The 21,105-nt window shown below is 43.5% G+C and overlaps 2 protein-coding genes across 2 annotated transcripts in view; one reads left to right on the top strand and one right to left on the bottom strand.

Annotated features, from left to right (window-relative positions):
• Positions 1-21,105, top strand: part of TNFSF4 (TNF superfamily member 4) — a 36,356-nt gene that overhangs the window by 1,053 nt on the left and 14,198 nt on the right. The window lies entirely within an intron of this gene.
• Positions 354-17,369, bottom strand: LOC310846855 (mitotic-spindle organizing protein 2B-like). The gene is made up of 4 exons (XM_083744036.1): positions 17,203-17,369; positions 15,118-15,236; positions 4,958-5,095; positions 354-818 (listed from the first exon to the last, which is right to left on the bottom strand). Exons 1-4 carry the CDS (start codon positions 17,352-17,354, stop codon positions 676-678), a joined length of 552 nt encoding a protein of 183 aa, XP_083600162.1. The 5' UTR covers positions 17,355-17,369; the 3' UTR covers positions 354-675.

Genomic DNA, 21,105 nt, shown 5'->3' with positions numbered 1-21,105 from the left:
GACAGCTTTTCCCTGCTGGCACCAGGGTTGTGGAATGCCCTCTGGGCTCACCTACAAGATCAGCAGCTCCATTCTGCTGGCTCCTGAAGACAAAACCTGCTGAGGCAAGCATTCCCCTGAGCTTGACCTTCCTTCTTTGTTTAACTGTTTTAATTGCTCTGCTTTTTAACTGTCTTATTTCATTGTCTATTTTAATTATGGATGCTTTGCTGGAATTGTTTCACTGTGCATTTGAATTATTTATGGATTTTATCATTTATAACTACTTAGAAGAGATTTTGGCATGCAACAACAATGGCAGCATAGTGGGATTCAGTAAACAGTAAGAGGAATCAATTCCATACTATAAAAAGTTGGTGTGCTTTTCTTTAATTGCTAAATTCCCCAAAAGGAAAACAAATAAATGAGAGAGAGATGTCCCAACAATGTCTTTATGAAGGAAGGACACACACCAGTAACAGGGAGTTGCAACAGTATATCCTATATCATCAGCTATGACCACATTTGGAATTTGAAAACCAGCCCAACCGTGATGAAACCAACCTCCATCTCATACTTGTTTTCTTGATAGGAGCTATATGTGACATTTTGGAACATTACAAATCCATCTTGACTAGGTGCATTCACTACATTGCAATTTCGCCATAATACTGGAACCACCAATCTTCCAAGCATTCATGTATTCTTCACGGGACATGCAGCCTTCTGCAGCCTGCTCCCACTGGGCTGCCGAGGGACTCGCTGAACAGAGCCATCACGGGTGCTGGGATCTAGCAGAGCTTGGTTCCCAGTTGCTGCAGAGCTGGTTCTTGTTCTCCCTACAGGAAAACAAAGGGATGCTAACTGCAGAGCTGTATTGTGACCAACTATCAATTGCTAGCATTGCTCAAATACATAAAATTTGCCTAAAGGTTATCTATAACACGATATACTCCTAAGTTTGCTCTTTTTTGCATTTATTATTTAATTTTAAATAGCAAGTCAAACATTAAAAAGAAAGTTAACACATGTAAATAAACACAAGCTGTCAGATCAGTAGTTAACATAGCAGTCCATAGATATCACTCTTACTATTTAACATAATATGAGTAATTGTCTCTTGTCTTTCACTCTGTCTTACTGAGGATCATGAACAAAACTATACTTCACCTAGTAAAGCATGTGGGTAATATTCAATATCAGTCATAGAGTAGACCCAATGAAATCAATGGACTATTCTGAGTATAACCAATGTCAGATATCATCCTACAGGTTTATGGCATCAAGAACTTTGTTGTTTGAATAAGAAATTTTAAAAGCCAATTTATTTATGGACTTGTGATGTCAGCCTTCTCTGACCCATATATTTATTAATTTGGTCCTATATGCCAGATAACATGTTCTTAGTACCTAAGAAGGTGGATCAGTTTCCCCACCCAATTATGGGCAAGTGGTCATATAAACTGTGGCCATTATGAAATTCTCACTGGGTGCTGCTCATTTAAGGTAACCAAATATTATTACTAAAGGATCTTTTAGTAAATCATGACCAACAATACTGCCAATAGTATTATTTCTGCCATTAGAGTTCCAGTATTTGTGGAAAGGTTGCAGAATGTGAAATATGTTTACTCTAGAGGCTTGAAAATGCTAGCACTGATCTCTCACTTTGTCTTACTAGTGTTAAATACCATCTGAATAATAGTTGTGAGCTAGTCTGACCAAATATTTAAGGAAAGCAGCACACTAAGCCAGACTGAAAGAGGAGCTCAGCTCAACATCAGCAAAGGCTTGCTTCATCCATCAACACTTATTCAGAATTATTATTATCCTAAACTTTACTTTTACAAACAGTAACTATCCAGGTAGCATAACCAAGTCCACCATCCATTGCCTCTGACCGTCAATACTCCCTGCGACTGGCAAGGGACCTAAAGCCAGCAGAGATTCTGTGTATTCCTCCCTCTTTCCTCACCATACAAAAAAAAAATATTCTCCCTGCTGACATCATCTTCGATTCTTGGCGTAAGAGAGAACTGCTCTGCATTTAGGAATCCTGGGCCTCCTCCAAAATAGCAGGACTATTGAAAGCAACAACTGCACAACACACATTGAATTTCCGTTAAAAGCAGAAAAGCTTGCACTTCCTCAAACAAGTCAGCACTCTCATCCCTCCCAACTGACTGGTGGGGCTGAGATTCAAGGACACCTTTTGTCTAGATGTCCCAGCTTCTCCTAACTGGGTCCAATTTTATGACAAGGTGTTTTTTCCCCTTACCATTTGCATCAAAGTGAGCAACTATGTGGGATTTCAGGGTGAAAACATAGTTCTTCTAGTACATAATAATTTATCACAATGCTTCAGAAGGGTATATTTCAGATTCCCAAATTAAGATCTAGCAACTATTAAGAGATTGTATTCTATGCTCTTGGCACTATAATACTGAATGAAGAGATATTCAGGCCTATCTAAAAAAGTAATACTGTAAGCCTGCAACTTACGCGGGGGTAGGTTGCAGGGGATAATGCCAAAATCACATATAGCCAAAGCAGACTGGATGCAATGGCAGGTGGGAGTGCCAAAGACTTTTCTCCCCATATGCCAGCCCCCTTTCTGCCCCCATTTTTTAATTTTAATTTTATTTTTTGCCAAGCACATAAAGCTGAATGTGCACAAGTTAAATCATGCATGTAAGTTGCTGGCTTGCTGTATTTCCAAACAGCATCCACAGAAGTTAAAGGTAAAGGTAAAGGTACCCCTGCCCGTACAGGCCAGTCTTGACAGACTCTGGGGTTGTGCGCCCATCTCACTCAAGAGGCCAGGGGCCAGCGCTGTCCGGAGACACTTCCGGGTCACGTGGCCAGCGTGACATCGCTGCTCTGGCGAGCCAGAGCCGCACACGGAAACGCCGTTTACCTTCCCACTGGTAAGCGGTCCCTATTTATCTACTTGGAGGTGCTTTCGAACTGCTAGGATGGCAGGCGCTGGGACCGAGCAGCGGGAGCGCACCCCGCCGCAGGGATACAAACCGCCGACCTTTCGATCGGCAAGTCCTAGGCGCTGAGGCTTTAACCCACAGCGCCACCTGCGTCCCAGAAGTTACTGCTACGCTAATATAATATAATGTAACACTAATATAACAATGCATATAATAGCACATTGTGTCACCATCACCACGAAGTGGAGAGAACAAGGTAAAAGCAAATCCCGAGCCTTAGGATTCCCTGGGACTCTGGTTTCCAGGGCTGGAGGAAAAGGGTGGGGGTAGAAGTTGATAATCTCTGGTGCCATCTCCCAAGGAAAGCTATACATTTCTTTGTCACTTCACAGAATCACAGAACTGTGGAGCTGAATGTGACCACGAGGGTCATGTAGGCCAACCCCCTGCAATGCAAGATTTTTTTTGCCCAGTACGGTGGTACCTCGGGTTACAAACACTTCAGGTTACAGACTCCACCAACCCGGAAGTAGTACCTCAGGTTAAGAACTTTACCTCAGGATGAGAACAGAAATCACGCGGTGGTGGAGCGGTGGCAGCGGAAGGCCCCATTAGCTAAAGTGGTACCTCAGGTTAAGAACGGACCTCCAGAACAAATTAAGCTTGTAACCAGAGGTACCACTGTATTTTCCCCTTTCATAAGAGTCCATCATTATGTAGACTTGGAATTTTTATTCTGAATGTATCTATCCAAACCCTTGTGCTATTTGAGAAATTTGTTAAAGTCCATCCTTTATGTTATATACCAAGAACTCCAATCAAAATCTTAAAGCAGGAATCAATGCTTTTACCAATTCAGCTGCAGGGTGGATCCCTCGGCTTCCCCAGAGGGCATTACTGCTCCTAAGTGTCTGCAGCTTCCTTCTGCAATTCCAGCCTGAGACCTCATGCTTCCTGGTGCACACAGAGCACTGAAGGGCAAACAGCAGCCAGTGCCAGCTGCAGATAAAACTGCTGGGGAGCAAGGAAGGGACAAAGAGGGACAGGGCAGAGGAAGGAGTCTCTCTCCTGTGTATATGCAATGGCATTCTGAAGGGGACACACACACACACACACACACACACACACACACACACACAACACTCAACTTTATATTGCCACACGCATACAAAACTGCTCTTGAAGGATTTGCCCAACGTTTTCAAGAACACTGAATTCAGGCATCAAAAAGAATGGACAGAACATTTTAGCCCAGAAGTCTGAATTCCAAAAGCTGAAGATTCCAACGCTATATCTTAGGATGAACAGGTTATGCAGTATGAACAGAAAAGGAAACTGTACAAGCACTCCAAGCTCAGTCAGAGCATCTCAGAAAAGTAACTCAGCCAGAGCTTTTGAGCACATGGCAGCACATGACAGGCTAATGCATTTGACAAAGGGGCCTCTGCACGCATTGCAATGTTCAGGTGTGTCTGAACCAGGCTATCGTGATCCCAAGTAGTAAAAGGCACATGGGTGGCACAATCCAAAATAGCTAAATCTATGCATGTCATGGGAAGGCATTCCTCTGTGGACGCAACCCAGTCTGCCTTTTGGTCTTGACATGCAGCCCCCTCAGAAATCACCAGAAATTTGAGTCCCCCCTCCTGCCAAGAAGGTGCATTTAGGATACGCCCAAAAGAAAATACACTGTCTACCGTCTTCCACATTCTCTTAATAAAGTGGCAGTAGTATTAAAAGCTTCCTCGGTTTCCTCCCCCCAAATGCCGCCTCCTTAAAACTGCAATGAGCACCACAGAGTGTTAATTTTGTATAAGTTAAAGCACTAACCACATTTACTTGGAAACAGGTTCTGCTGAAATCAATAGTACTTACTATCAAGTAAATGTGTTTAGGATCTGGAAACAAGAGAATAACTTTTTGAAGGGGATTCTCTTTTGGTCACAGAAGGCTGAATTAAAACCCAGTAGGTAACGAACACACACAACCTGCAAAAGGAGAGAACAGGCAGCAAGAAAACTGGAAAGAGCCAGGGGGACCTTGAGAGAGAGGCGAGCAAGCTGCAGCAGGACTGTAGACCACAGCCTTAGTAGCTCTTATTCTCGGAGGTCGAAGGGCAGAGGAAAGTGAAAGTGGTGCAGGGATTTTACTGGTCTTGGCAGAGACAAATGGGGGCTCTAATTCAAAGAGAGACACAGAAACAAATTAGAAACACCACATGGCGATAGACACAGAAACAAACTTGCAAATGCTCAAATATCCCAACAAATGTTCAAAGATGTATGACTTGAATGCTTTGTTACACAGGGTTATGTAATCATGGCTATTTTTACTCCCCCTATACAATTCACAATTAGTGGAATAATTCTGCATAGATACTTGTATTATGATCTTTTAGCCAGGTTGAAGGATTTAGGAGGAAACAGGGGCTATATCACCTCTATTTCAATCTCTTCAGTTGTCTTCTTGCAATTCTAAGCCATTATGTGATGCACCAAAGGATCTTGATTTTGTAAATATGCATATGGATTTCTGTGAAATGTTCCTGATAAGATGCTAAATGACAGAAGCATAAGCAATGCATTGGATCAATTTTGCTCCATTCTACTTACAAAGAGGCACATGCATGGAGAGAAGAGAAAACAAGGCTCACAGGGCAAGGTAAGAAGGAACCTTCATTCTGGCCGTGACCCCACTGACCCACCAGTGCACAATGCAGAATGAGGGGCAGGCACAGCTTGGGGGGATTCCTTGGTGCAACAGGGTGAGAAGCGATTCCACACAAGAGGCATTCGTGTTTCTCCCAGACTTTCCTCAGTCTCAAAATCATTTCCTTCTCTCAACAGTCCTAAATCACCTAAATATGTTCATCCCAACCACTGCACAAGACAACTCACTTACGTGTGGTTAGGATTTTGTGTTTCTGGAGAAGGAACTTATACTGCCTTTGCTCTAACTCAATGTAGTGTGGTAAAACTGACACATAAGATCTCTTTAAAGAATTATAATATAATAATCATGATGTCATTATTATTCAACGACTTGCTTCAACTTGTTTTATGCTGCTCGCAAGGAAGCCAGTGTGAAACACTCCAGTTGTTCTGGAGTCGCTCCCATCACCCCTGATCATGCTGGCTGGGGCTGATGGGAGTTGTAGTCCACATCATCTGGAAGGTGCCCAATTGGCTGTCCTTCCCCTGAGCAAGAGTGGCTGACAGATGTTAATGCCTGATGCTTCACACCAGTTCTACCTCTGTGTAAAACCACTCACCGCCTGAATGGCTCCCTGAATTCCCCGCCTTTGGTATCTTTCAGGGCTGTTCAGGAACCTTTTAATATTGCTCAGGCTGTATACCTCCGCTAAGCCAAGGCTAACGATTCATCAACATGTATTGTCACAACATTACCAGAAAAAAATACTGAAGGTCTTTTATGACCACATAAAATAGCAGGTCATATATTCCTATCCAACATTGCTGAAAAAGTGTGGAACAACATGGGACCAGATACCATAAATATAGGAACTAAAATCTGAAACTAGTGATTTCATGTCAAAAATACCCAATGTGAAAAAGAGGCCTTGCTCCCAAAGGATTGGGAAGTGAGCAATAAAACATCTGGGAAATGGAGGCAGCAAATTATGAGCTATTTCATCTAATGCTTGATCCACCTATGTTTGTGGAGACATTACTAAAGAAAGAAGCACAAGCTTTGTTCAAGAAGAGTTAGTATGACTTTTGCAAAGGCAAGTACTGAATCAGCAATCCTCTGAGTGTTAACAAGCATGTTAATAGAGGAAGATATTATATACTGTATTTTTCGCCCTATAGGACGCACTGTCCCATAAGGCGCAACTAGTTTTTTGGGGGGGAAATAAAGGGGGGAAAATTATTTTTCCCCCAGGTGCGGGGCTGGGGCGGGGGAAGCCCTAGCTTCCCCCGACCCCAGCCCCCAGAGCAGGCAACTCTCCGCAAGCCGTGGAAGCCCAGCACCGGGCTCCCGTGCCTTGCGGAGAGCTGCGCGAAGCCTGGAAAGCGAGAGGGGTCTGTGCGCACGGACCCCTCTCGCTCTCCAGGCTTCAGCGAAAGCCTGCATTCGCCCCATAGGACGCACACACATTTCCCCTTCATTTTTGGAGGGGAAAAAGTGCGTTCTATAGGGCAAAAAATACGGTACTTTGAACTCACAAATATCCCCCACCATAGTGGCAAAAGTTCTCCTCATATGAATCAGTAACTGGTCAAAGAACAGGAAAGAGGATAGATGCAGGATATAAGCTGCAGAGTCCGCAAGGATCTGGAGTGACTGGTAGCATATAATACAGTCATAATACAGTTACAGATAGGTAGCCGTGTTGGTCTGCCATAGTCAAAACAAAAAAAATTCCTTCCAGTAGCACCTTAAAGACCAACTAAGTCAGTTCTTGGTATGAGCTTTCGTGTGCATGCACACTTCTTCAGATACTTCTTCAGATTCTTCGTATCTGAAGAAGTGTGCATGCACACGAAAGCTCATACCAAGAACTGACTTAGTTGGTCTTTAAGGTGCTACTGGAAGGAATTTTTTTTGTTTAGTCATAATACAATCATATAGATAATTTATGATAGTATTTAATGATGCCAAGCAAATAGCCCAGTGAAGCAGAAAGCTAATCTGTGAGCAAGCAGGTAAGGGGAGGTAATAATGAAAAGGCTCCTTAGAAAGAAATTTCCTCCAGACCAGGGGACGGTAAGAAGATAAAATAAACAGTTCAAACAATTAAAACAGGGTCCCAAAACACAGAAAGGCATCCAAATTGCAAGTTGAGAAGCTTAAAAAGTTAGAGTGTTTTTAAAAAAACTTTTTAAAATAGCAGATAAAACCTTTTTGCAGGAGCAACGCCGAGCCTCTTTATATAGATCCCCGCTGTGCCACCATCTTCCCAGCTAATCTGTATTTGATTTATTGTAAATTATTGCTTATTTCTGGAGCTTTTTAATAGGTTTTATTGGATTTGCTGGTTTTGTAACTGGATTTGTAACGGCTTTTAGCCAAATACAGTAAATGATTGATTGCAAGTATTTAAGTAATTTGAGTCAGGCGTACAGCAGTTCAATAGGAGTAAGTGGGGGAAAATAATTTCAACTTCTGTACACTGATGAGGCCTGAACTGGTAGTGATTAACCAGGAAAGAAATTGGGAGGCCATGCTGCACCTCTCAAAGAAAATGTTGATGCAACTGCTGTGAAAAAGACAAATTCCAGGCTTGGGGTTATTTATTTATTTATTTGATGTGTCCACCGCCCTTCCTTGAAAGCAGCCAAAAATGCTTGTCTGGTGACCGTAACGTATATGGTGAAAACATGGGTGCCAATTTGGGCCTCTGCCTTCCTACCCTATACATGTAATATGAAGCCTTCAGCTTGCTAGACTGTTTCATCTGGGTACCAGTTTGAGTCTGTAATGCCTTCCATAATCAATTGTGTGGTCGTAGCTGAGAATACATTCCTGGTTGACCCATCTCAAAAGGATACCGTGAACCTGGGAAAGATGCAGAAGAGGACCACCACCATGGCCAAGGAACATGATTCCCACGGGGAAAACTAATGTACTTGGAACTTTTTGGTTTAGAAAAGAAAGGAAATTATTGGGGTGGGAAAGCATGATAAAAGTTTATAAAAATTATGCATGTTGTGGAGAAAATGGATAGAAAGAATTTTATTTTAATATTAGAACCAGAGCCATACAATGAAACGGTGTGGAAGTTAATTAAAAATGAAACGTAGGAGCGGTTCCTAAAAAGCGTTCCTCAAGTAGTCGTTGGCTGGAAGCACAAAGCCCAATGATCATCTGAAGCCAAATGGATGAGACCTGTTCTCCGGATATTATCCAGGTTTTGCAGCAAGCTTCATCAGTCCATAATGCTAAATAATATAGAATACAGAATGGCATTCCAGTTACAATAAACGAATGCCCACAAAATACATGCAATACAGTGGTACCCTGGGTTACGAACGCTTCAGGTTACATACACTTCAGGTTACAGACTCCGCTAACCCAGAAATATTATCTCGGGTTCAGGTTGCTTCAGGTTGAGAACAGAAATTGTGCTCCGATGGTGCGGCAGCAGCGGGAGGCCCCATTAGCTAAAGTGGTGCTTCAGGTTAAGAACAGTTTCAGGTTAGGAACGGACCTCCAGAACAAATTAAGTACATAACCCGAGGTACCACTGTACCCATCTCATGTTGTATTTTAATCACTCAACATGGTTCATTCAAGACAAAAGGTACTCACAGGCACAGCAAATGTAGAAACTATAGAATGTAGAAACTGGTGATACCAAGCATTTAAATACATTACAGGAGCTTGGAATCCTGTTAAAATATAGAGTTTGGGATATACTCGCTGTATAAGACTACCCCCGCCTGCAGCAAACTAGAGGCAGCCCCCCCAAACCTAAAGCCCGCCAAGCACCGCCAGGGCAGAGCGTGCACCCCTCCGCTGCCTCTGCCATCGCAGCAGCAGCCCGAGGTGAAGCGAGCGAGCCCCGAGCGGCCGCCCAGCAAAGCGACGGGCTGCACTCACCGGCTGGTAGTTCTGGCAGTTGTGGGGATGCCCAGCTCCTTGGAGCCCCGGCTGAAGCTGCGCACCACCTTGCCGTGGGAAGGGGAGGCTGCTGCGGTTGCTGCTGCTTCGGGAGGCGGCCAGGGATGGAGGTGGGAGGCGGCTCTTACCATCCTTCTGCCAGTTGCCGTTCCAAGCTAGCTGCCGCTGCCGCCACCTGCCACCACCATATCCGGCATATAAGACGACCCCCGACTTTGGAGAAGATTTTCCGGGGTTCAAAAGTTGTCTTATACACCAGAACATACGGTACTCACAGGCACAGCAAATGTAGAAACTGGTGATACCAAACATTTAAATACACTACAGGTGCTTGGAACAATATACACATGATAGAGATTGTTGATAAGGAAATTTGTATGGTAAATTTAAAAACTCAGTTAATATCACAGAAAATGGACAAGTTGGTGCAGATCACAAAGAAGGAGTTAAACACTTACACTGAGGAGATTAAGAAATTGAAAAGTTAATAAATTTAATAGGGATAAAAATGATTATGCCCATAACAACATATGCTGGTGGATTAATGATGATAAAAAGGGTAAAATCCAACCCAGAAGACACGACAGCACTAGACCACGTGATTTCCCTAGTGATTATGATTCTATCAGTGCTTCCAGCCACAGTGACAGCAAGACGGAGAGAGATAGGGAATTGCAGCTTAGGTCCAGCAGGCGTTATCTGGGTTTTCACAGGAGCCGGGGAAACGCCCATCCAGGAGGAAAGGATTCCAACAGAATCATTAGTTGTTAATTTGTCTTCTGACAAGTAAATTAGAGTGGAAATATACTTGAGGAAGGATTGGGTTTTGTGCCCACACCTGCCTATTCTGCCTTTCAAACTCGCGTAGAAGTTCATAAAAGCTTAGAGACTTTTTTGCAGGCGAGATATACCAGCCTACTCCATTGAGAATTAAGTCCTGGTTCAATCCTATAACACACAATCATTATATCCAAACATATCAGTCCTTAGTGTTAAGAGATATAGAGAAAATCGAGTGGAAGAAACAGTATAAATCCTTCAATTTGTCTAGGGAAGAATACAATATTCTTAAAGAGATTTCTGAGAAAAAACATCTCGTTATTAAACAAGCAGATAAGTGAGGGGCCGTTGTAGTTTTAGATAAACAAGTGTATGAATAGGAGACCTTTCAACAGTTGAGTAATCACAATTATTATCAACCCGTGAATTATGATCCAACTAATGAGGTCAGACGTAAGCTTTTATTCGTAGTCCAAGAGGCGTCTGCCCTTGATTTAATATCTGACCAGTTAGCTGAATTCTTAGTACCAGAACATAGTCATGTTCCAAATTTTAATATCCTCCCCAAAATTCATAAAGTGATTTTCCCCCCTCCCGGCCACCCGATTATCTCTGGGTCTGGGTCCCTCCTTGAGCCTGCAGGGCAATTTGTGGATTCAATCCTTAATCCTTTGGCAATAAGAACCCCATCCTACATTAAGGATACTCAACATTTTATTTCTGTCATAGAAGGTCTCACTGTTCCCCAGGGTGCTATATTAGCTACTTGGGATGTTGAAGCTTTGTATACTAATGTTTCATTGAATAGGTTACATTCCCTGGTTGAACAAATACTGCATGACAATAAAACAATAATCAAAATGATTCGCTGGTACATGTGTTATTCAATCTGTTGGACCTTATTCTTGAAAATAATTTCTTCCGCTTTAAAGAACAGTTTTATTTTCAATACAGGGGCATGGCGATGGGAGCCCATTGTGCACCATCCCTCGCCTGTGTCTATATGCGTTATTTTGATTTAGAATATATTTTGAGTGATTCGAATCCATTTAGGAAGCATTTATTGGCTTATTATCGTTACATTGATGATCGTTACATTGATTTTATTTTTGTTTTGGACCAGGATATATTCTTGGAATTTGACATTTGGTTAAATCAATGTGATACAGCTTTAAGATTTACTGGTAAAAAGAGCGAGGTTAGCATTTCCTTTCTAGAAGTTGAATTACTTTTTGTTACTGAACATAATGAACATGTCATTAATTTACGCCCATTTTGCAAACCTACTGATAGGAATTATTTACTTCATTATCATTCTAACCATCCAGTCCAATTAAAAAAGTCTCCCATTCAGCCAATTTATTAGACTTAAAAGAAGTTCTTCCCTTGATACTGATTTTTTAAAAAAATGCTGCATCCCTTTCCTCTTCATTAAGAGATAGAGGCTATCTGGAGGAAATAATTCAAACGGCCTTTGAAAGGGCTAAAAGAACTTCTAGGCAGGAATTGTTGGTACCGAAACCCAAAAACAATCAGGACAGGATTTTTGGTTCTATAGAGTACAACTATTTATCTTCTTCTATTGAAAGAGTGATTACAAGACATTGGCACATCATTTCCCATATTCCAGGCTGTGAAAATGTGCCCATTTTAGGCAAAAGGCATACTAGATCGCTTAGGGACATTCTTTCCCACACTGATCTACTTGAATACCATAATGACGACCCACACACTACGCTGAAAGGGCATTATAGATGCAGTCATTGCACATGTTGCAGATTTGCTTTGCCCGTGAAATCATTTACCAACACAATAAATGGGCGAAAGATTGTCTTGCAACAGTTTACAAATTGTTCTACAAAAAATTGTGTGTACTGTATCTGTTGTGCTTGCGGGCTTTTATATGTAGGTCCTGTGCAATCAGGACTGGAATTTATGAGCAAAGGTCCAAGATATGCAATGCTTGCCTACACGCCCCGTTAGTCCCGCATTTCCAGCAAGAGGCCCATACTGAAAATGACCTGAGTTTTTTCATCCTGTGGACTTTAAAAAAACTACCTTTTAGATCTGTTGATGTATGAAGAGCCTTGATACAAAAAGAGTACAAATTAATATTTCAACTAGGAACCCTTTTTCCAAAAGGTTTGAATACTGAATTTGACCGTGGTTGTTATATATAAATCTATTTTTGTGTCTTTGTTTGTTTAGCAATAACAGGGAAGTGTTACTGTACCTTTAACCATGTATGAATGTGATTATTGATTCCAAGCACCAGTAATGTATTTAAATGTTTGGTATCACCAGTTTCTACATTTGCTGTGCCTGTACCTTTTTTCTTGAGTGAAACGTGTTGAGCGATTAAGTAAGATACAACATGAGATGGGTATTGCGTGTATTTTGTGGTCGTTCATTTACTGTAACTGGAATGCCATTCTGTATTATTCCATATTATTTAGCATTATGGACTGATGAAGTTTGCTGCAAAACCTGGATAATATTCGGAGAACAGGTCTCATCCATTTGGCTTCAACTGATCATTTGACTTTGCGCTTCCAGCTAAAGACTACTTGAAGAATGCTTTTTAGCAACCGCTCCTACGTTTATGGCTTTGTGCTTCCAACGACTATTTGTTCCAGCTATGTTGACATACTTATTGCATACATAACCAGTACAGCAATGAGAGAGACACTGGTACATTCTATGTTTATGAGTAGCTCCAGGCTTGGTTATGCACACTGCACTTTGGTTTGCTCATTGTCTAGTTGGCTTATGAGGTTATATACTTATTCTAGTAAAATTGTTGTTGTTTATATTCATAAGCCAGTTCTGGTGTTGTTGGAAAGAAAGTGAACTCAGCAGCCACTTCTCTGTTCCAAACTTTGCCTTCCAAAAGCTGCTTTTCCAATAACAAAACAAAAAAAGAGGACTATTTTGTGTGCACTATGTAATTTGATGCTTAATTCAGAGGAGCCACAAATGTCAGGCTGTAGCAGTTGCTCCTCTCCACACAGCAGCACTCTTCTCCTCAATCAGAAAGATGGGGGGGGGGGAGAGAATGAGGGCTCTTTGCTTATTTCAATGCCCCCTCTCAACCTTAAAAAGCGAGATCTATAGTCCTGACGTGACAAGAGTGCTACAATGAAAGTGGGGAGTAGGTGAACAGGAAGGCAAGATCTGGGCAACTTTTAGCACAGCTCAGGGTGGTAGATACAATATCAGAGATGGGAGAAATTAACAAGCAAGCCCAAACACAGAATAAACCCAGGGGGTTGTATGTGGGACCTTGGCCTTTGATCAGTAGGAAGCCATCCAGTTAAGTGGTCTAGCGCTGCAGACTCCAGTACAGACCAGAAGAATTAACAGATTATTAGGTATGTGAATGCATGAATGAATGCTCACCAACATGCAACCAAGAAGGGCCCTGAAAGAAGCCAGAGGGCGGCCTCTTGTGCTCCGCTCCCCACCTCCTGCAAGCTTGTCTCCTGTTGACCCACTTTCTTTCCTTCCCACACGTGTGCCTTCATCTCAACTGCCATGTCTTCCTAGTGGCTGAACAGCTTCCCCATAGTCTTCACAGTTTCTTCTGCAAACTCACCTTTTCTGTGCTGCCTTCTAGTACTTAAGCCTCATCTCCCTGGTCCTCTGCCTCCCGCTTTATAAAGCCTTGTTTTTGCCCTTCTCTTGAATGAGACTGTAACCCGGAAACCAGATTATATCCAGTGCTAAGCACAAACATGGTCAGAATTGCTGTGAAGGGGCCTTGGCTAAGAACAGACGGTGCTATGACATAAAATAAGGCCAGCAAAGAACTACTGCTTCTGGTCAAACAGATATGCTAATTAGAAGCAATAATTCTGAACTATGACAGGCAAAATGTTCGTTCCTGAACTGTAGAAGAACAGTAAACAAGGTGAACAAAACTGTATCTGCTCTAATAATGTAAATATTTACTGATCTTTCAAATGCTGCCTGAGAAACAGACATAAAGGGTGATCTGGAATGTATATCATATTGGGACTGCAATGCTCAATGCACTTAGACAAGTCTAATTGAAAATCAAAAGAATTTACTTCCCAAGAAGCCTAGTTAGGATTAGACTGAACGCAACACAAGAATGTACAGTTGCATTTTATTGAAAACTTGCTGACTCAGCAATAGCTCAGAGGCGGAGCTTTCCCTGACATCTCCAGGGGAAAAGACACACGTGAAACCCAGGAGAACAGCTGCCGGTCAGTGTTGACAACACTAAGCTAAACAAATGGCTGACTCATAACAAGAGGGTTTCCTATAGTCCCAGGAACACAATACATATTACACAGTATGTTATCTACAGCTTAGAAAGTGGATGTTAAAAATCAGTAAAATAAATTCATGCAGAGAGTGGCACTTATTTTTTTAAATCTTTGGTTTTAATGGATTGTGTGCAAAAGAGGATCAGACTTGAGTGATATAGAAAATATCAGAGGTCAGAAAATGGACATTTCACAAATTCTAATTTCAACTGCATAGCAAAGAGAGTAGTTTTTAAAATGGCTTTATACTTTCAAAGATGTATAACTCCAATCAGATTTGCATGATTTATACAATTCTCAGTTTGCAACTTGAAAGCTATTAACATATGGAAAGAAAATGATACTGTAGGCCCATCCTAGCAGCTTAACATCTTCTTCAAATGGAGAACTGACTGTGGAAAATAATCAAAATGTAGGAGAGGTACTCAGATGCTTAAAGATACTCTTATCGTTGCTACTAGTTTCCCTGGCACAAATTAAGCCCTGATGAGCAGCAGCCTTTAACAAGCACCTCTTTCCTTAAGGGATGGGGCACCACTAACCTCGCGCTGGCTCAGGAGCAGCCTCAGCACTGACAAGCCTCTGCCCAGCACACATGGAGCGCAGCATCTGGAAAACAGCCAAAGGCGCCACATTCATGCGCAAAAGGTCCAGCAGAATCCTAGAAGGGAACATAGGTAGACATTAAAAGTACTATACTAACAATTCATTGTCTGGAAATTAGATTTCCTGATTTGTTTCTTGTTGCTGGGTTGTTGTTTTTTGGTTTCCCCCCCAAAAAACGCAGACTGCAGTTCACATTCTCTTTAACGTAGGCCCTGTTTTATGTGAAAGTGTCATAGAATCATAGAATTGTAGAGTTGGAAAGGATCACGAGGGTCATCTAGTCCAACCCCCCGCAATGCAGGAGTATTTTGTCGTCCAATGTGCAGCTCCAACCCACAACCCTAAGATTAAGAGTCACATGCTCTACCGACTGAGCTACCCTACAGTCAATTAGTCTTGAAACAGTTACAAAAAAATGTCCTGCAAATTCAAATTCAGTGCATAGGTATTATCCCCATATTGTGGACGGGACTGGAGACAATGTGGCTTACAACATACCATTTATCCCCACAATGTGCGTGAGCTTCCAGCAAAATATTAAAACACAAAAAACCCTCAAACATTCAAAACTTCCCTGTACAGGGCTGCCTTCAAATGCCTTCTAAAACCCAGAGAGATGTTTACATGGGGCGGGGGAGATAGCTCAGTTGGTTAGAGCATGGTGCCGATAACACCAGTGTTTGATCCCCAAACGGGACAAATGCGTATTCCTGCTTTGCAGGGGGTTGGACTAGATGATCCTGAGTGTCCCTTCCAACTCTACAATTCTATGATCCTATGGCTGCCTGAATCCAGTTCCACAGCCCTGCCAGGAACTATCATTCATACTGCAACTGAGACTCACAGAGGGAGTGGTTTACAGAAAAACTTTGAGCATAAGAGGTAAAAAACGAAGGTCCTGGGAGCTCTGAGTAACACAGGCAGGAGTACCTCTCTGCTGCCAGCTAATGCTGTTTCCTCTAAGAGTGGTAGCTTAGAGCAGATGCCACTTATAGACTACTCTGGGATCCCTGGCCCCACAAGATACTCTTTCCTGCTACATAATATAGTTGGGGGGCGGGTGGAATTCAAGCATGTCACATGTAGTGCCTCTGACCCCTGTGGTTGTGGGAGCACTTAAGAGGAGTGCCAAGTGGCACTATTTCACTTCCTCTGCAATGTTATGTAGCGGCACTGGAGGGAGTCACCATCAACAGCTGGCAGGCGAAGGCTTCCTTGCTGCCACAGGGAACTGGTTGCTTTTAGTGAAGCTGGTGCTGTTCTGTCCTTGCTATGCCTGTCTGTGCGGTTTCAAGAGATCTTCTGTGGGTGGTGTTAGAATTCCTGCTCCATGATTGCTGTCATGGGATTGTTGTCCTTCCCATGACAGTGTATGTTTTGACTCCACAGAGTAGGAAGTGACAGAGACAGGATGTTTGTGTTCCTGTGTTCCGTGAAGTGGGACTATTGACCTTTGTTCTTTTTCTTTGCTGTCTGATGCTAGTGCTCTGTGTGTGTTTATATGTAAATAAAGTAGATTAGCCAAAATGCTGTGTTGCTGAGGTCTGTTATGCAAACTGTGAACACTCTGTGGATCCCTAAGTGTGCCTGTGTCTGTTGGTATTGGTTGCTGTGATGTTTGGGCAGAAGAAAGCTTTTGAAGCTCCTGAACAAAAGACCAGGAGGGAGAGAACATGCCAGTCGGGCATGTGCCTCTGCCAGGGTCCTACTCAGGTGTAGGACGAGCTCCTGACATGTGGGTGGGTGTTATTCTACGCATGCTTGTTTTATTTAATAATGGGTTTACACACACCCCTCCAGCTTTTCACCTGTCTTTATTTATCTGCAATCTGCCTGGAGTCCCATCAGGGCAAAAGGCAGAGAGTAAAGAACAAGTGGCAATTACAGTAACCATAGTCTGGCTTAGCAATGCGGAGCCTTTGATTCCCCCTCCGGCTTTTGTGTGCCGCCTTTCGCGCGAGGGTCGCGGGGCGGATTACAAAGGCGCGTCACGTTCCGCCGCCCCCCCCCCCCCCGCTCACTTGAACACTTCCGGGTCGAGACCGCTCCCCGCCGCCTGCGCTAGCTCGAACAGTTCTGCCTCTTCCGCCGTGAGGAGCTTCCTCCGGGGGCGAGGCGCTCCGGCCCCCGCCTTCGCCAGCCCCGCCGCCGCCTCCGCGCCCGGGCCAGACATCGCCCCGCCAGCCGGCGCGAAAGGCATGCTGGGAGCGTCGCCGCGCCCCGGCGCCCGGCCCTGCCGCGAAGAACTCTGGGAAGCGAAGGTGGTCGGAGGCGGGGAGGCGAGTCGCGCACGCGCGGCCCCAGCGCAAAAGCCCCGCGCCGCGTCCGGGCGGCGGGGAAGCCGGGAGGGAGCAGCCCCGCGCGCGCGCTCAAGGGGCCGGAGGCCGCCGACGAGCCAGGCAGCAGCGCCCCCCGGGCTGCCCTCGCCTGAGCCCTCGCTGCTGCTGCTGCTGCTGCTGCTGCTCAGAAGCGGGGGGGGGGGGGCAGATTCCTGGGGCGCCCCTCGGCCAGGACTCGCTCGCCGGTCTGGACGAGGCAGACGTGGCAGAAGTCAAGCGGGGGGGGGGGGGGCGCTAGGAGGAAGGAGGCTTCTCCCTCCCTCCCTCCCCCCGCCGCAGAATCCCCTGGCCCGGTGGTGCAGGATCCGTTTCACGTCCAGTATTGCAGCCTCGGGCTGCGGACGAGACGCTTGAAAGAGGACAGCCTCTCTTAAAAGACTCCTAGACCCTTGGCCTCCTGGCTTAGGCCTGGACAGAGGCCCTCCCTGGACCCGAGGCGTGAAGAACTACTGCCCAGTTGTTGCTCCCTCCCTGGTCAGGGGTCCAAGGGGGCTGTGGCTGTACAAATCCAGTGGCCCTGCTCTTTCTAGCTTGTGCTAGGTCCTGTGGTGCTCATACTATGAGGTCCTGCAAGACTGTGTTCTACAGTGGTACCTCAGGTTACATACACTTCAGGTTACAGACTCCGCTAACCCAGAAATATTACCTCGGGTTAAGAACTTTGCTTCAGGATGAGAAAAGAAATTGGGCTCTGGCGGCGTGGCAGCAGCAGGAGGCCCCATTAGCTAAAGTGGTGCTTCAGGTTAAGAACAGTTTCAGGTTAGGTACGGACCTCCAGCAAATCAGGTTCTTAACCTAAGGTACCATTGTACTTAAATTGCTGGAAGCCTAGTTATTTCTGAAGGGCCTGTCCAAAATACCTTCTGGGGGAAAGGAAATCTCCATGCAGATACTTTCCAAATTGCAATCCTATGTCAGAAATGAGCACCTCTCAGTTTAGGGCTCCTTCAAATGATCCATTTAATGAGCTTTCTTTTTTAAAAAATATATTTTTATTATCAATTTCAACATAACCAATTATCAAACTATATAATAACATACATTATTCCTCCCTTTCCCCCCTCCCTCCCTCCCCTCCCCCCAGACTTCCCTCAGCTCCTCTCTCTGATTTCTCAGCACATATTATTCTCTCTGTGTTATAAAATTTTACATATCCTTACATTATCTATCTAACATGTTATCAACGAATAAATTTGTGTATGTTTATTCAAAACTTGCCAAGGAGTCCAGTTCATTTTGTTGTCTTTTTAGATAGTCATACCTCGGGTTGAAGTTGCTTCAGCTTAAGTATCTTCGGGTTGCGCTCCGCAGCGACCCGGAAGTAATGGAGCGCATTACTCCCAGGTTTCACCGCTCACACATGCGCAGACGCTCAAAATGACATCATGCGCGGAAGCGGCAAATCAAAATGCGCAGGCGTGGGTTGCGTTTGCTTCAGGATGTGAACGAGGCTCCAGAACGGATCCCGTTCGCATCCAGAGGTACCACTGTAATTTGTAAAAAGTTCCCATTCTTCCTTAAAGCCACAGTTCTCCTTGTCCCAGTTCCGCATACCGTATTTTTTGCTCTAAAAGACTCACTTTTTCCCTCCTGAAAAGTAAGGGGAAATGTGTGTGCGTCTTATGGAGCAAATGCAGGCTGCACAGCTATCCCAGAAGCCAGAACAGCAAGAGGCATTGCTGCTTTCACTGCGTAGCGATCCCTCTTGCTGTTCTGGCTTCTGAGATTCAGATTTATTTTTTTCTTGTTTTCCTCCTCCAAAAACTAGGTGCGTCTTGTGGTCTGATGCGTCTTATAGAGCGAAAAATACGGTAGTTTATCAGTTTTTTTGCCACTGTTCTTTCATTGGGATTTCCTTGTTCTTCCATCTTTGTGCTAACAAGACTCTTGCTGCTGTTGTAGCATACATAAATAAGTTTTTTAAAAAAAATTCTTGGCAGGTCTTGTCCTACAATCCCTAACAAAAATGCTTCTGGTTTTTTTACAAATGTCATTTTAAACATTTTTTTCAATACATTGTAAATCATTTCCCAAAATTTTTAAATTTCTCTACATTCCCACCACATATGATAAAAAGCCCCTTCTTTTTCTTTACATTTCCAACATATATTTGACCTGGTTTTATACATTTTTGGGATCTGTACTGGTGTAATACACCATCTATATATCATTTTCATATAATTTTCTTTCAAGAGAGAACAATCTAAATTTCAACTTTACTTTCCACAGTTTTTCCCAGTCCTCAAATTGTATATTATGTCCTATATCCTGTGCCCATTGATCATAACCAGTTTGACCTCCTCATCTCTTGTTTCCCATTCTAGCAAAATACTATATTCTTTCTTCAGCAGCTTCGCCCCTTCTTTTGAAATCTAGAAGTTGTATAACTAAACCCTTTCTTATTATCTTCCTTGTACATCTCATGTAGTTGTCTGTAGTGTAACCAACTCTGAAAATGGTCTTTAATTTCCTCGTAATCTTTTAGCTTCCATTTCCCTTCTTGATCTTTCAGCAATTCTTTATATGTAGGCCAATTCCCTTTTTTGTCAAGCGGTTTGAGTAACAAAGCTTCAATTGGCGATAACCACCAGGGTGTTTTTTGTTCTACTAAGTCTTTATATCTCTCCCACACCCTCATTAGTGATCTCCTAGATTATATGATTGTAGAATCCTTTGTGGATTTTCCCTTTACCATACCATAGGTATGCATGCCATCCAAATCTGTTATCATGACATTCCAAATCTAATGCTTCTTCCTTTTCCAGTTTTATCCAGTCCCTAATCCATACCAAACATGCGGCCTCGTAATACAATTTGAGGTCTGGGAGGGCAAACCCACCTCTTTTATATCTGTATCTTATGTTTAATCCTTGGCCATTTCCCTCCCCCCCCCCCCCGACAAACTTTGAAATATCCTTCTGCCATTTTTTGAGGCAATCATCTTTCACCATTACTGGGACTATTTGGAACAGAAAGAACATTTCTGGCAATACATTCATTTTTATCGCTGTTATTTTTCCTAGTAGGGAAAGGTTCATTCTGCTCCATATTTCTAAATTCCTTTTTATCACAGACCACACTTTTTCATAATTGTCTTTGTAGATATTTATATTTTTTGCTGTTAACCATATCCCTAAGTATTTTACTTTTTTATGAACTTCCATCTCAATACTTTGTATCAACTCTTTTCTTCAATTTTTTTACTAATAGCTTACAGTGGTGCCCCGCAATACGAACGCCTCGCAAGACGAAAAACCCGCTAGACGAAAGGGTTTTCCGTTTTGGAGGCGCTTCGCAAAACGAATTCCCCTATGGGGTTGCTTCGCAAGACGAAAAAAATCTTGCATCCCCCCGCGGTTTCCCCCCCGGTTTTTTCACCCTTTTCTCAAGCCGCTAAGCCGCTTATCGGCTGTTCCGCTGATAAGCCGCTTAACAGCTGATCGCTGGAAGCCGCTTGACAGCTGTAGTGCTAATCCGCTAAGCTGTCAATGGGCTTGCTTCGCAAGATGAAAAAACCGCTAGACGAAGAGAATCGTGGAACGAATTCTTTTCGTCTAGCGAGGCACCACTGTAGTTTTATTTCTG

This window comes from Podarcis gaigeae (genome assembly GCF_964106915.1).
Source record: "Podarcis gaigeae genome assembly, chromosome: 6".
NCBI classification, from domain to species: domain Eukaryota; kingdom Metazoa; phylum Chordata; class Lepidosauria; order Squamata; family Lacertidae; genus Podarcis; species Podarcis gaigeae.
The sequence above is the reverse complement of the archived record's forward strand: the minus strand, read 5'-3'. Positions and strand labels throughout refer to the sequence as shown.

Bases quoted from the DNA above. Each gene is read 5' to 3' on its own strand.
- LOC310846855 (XM_083744036.1), bottom strand. From the start codon at position 17,354: ATGTCTGGCCCGGGCGCGGAGGCGGCGGCGGGGCTGGCGAAGGCGGGG. The intron at 5,096-15,117 runs GTTAGTGGTGCC...TCTTTGAATTAG, and splicing joins TGCTCCTGAGCCAGCGCGAG to AGCCCCCATTTGTCTCTGCC. The intron at 819-4,957 runs GTCCCCCTGGCT...GTTTTCCTGTAG, and splicing joins TTGCTCGCCTCTCTCTCAAG to GGAGAACAAGAACCAGCTCT.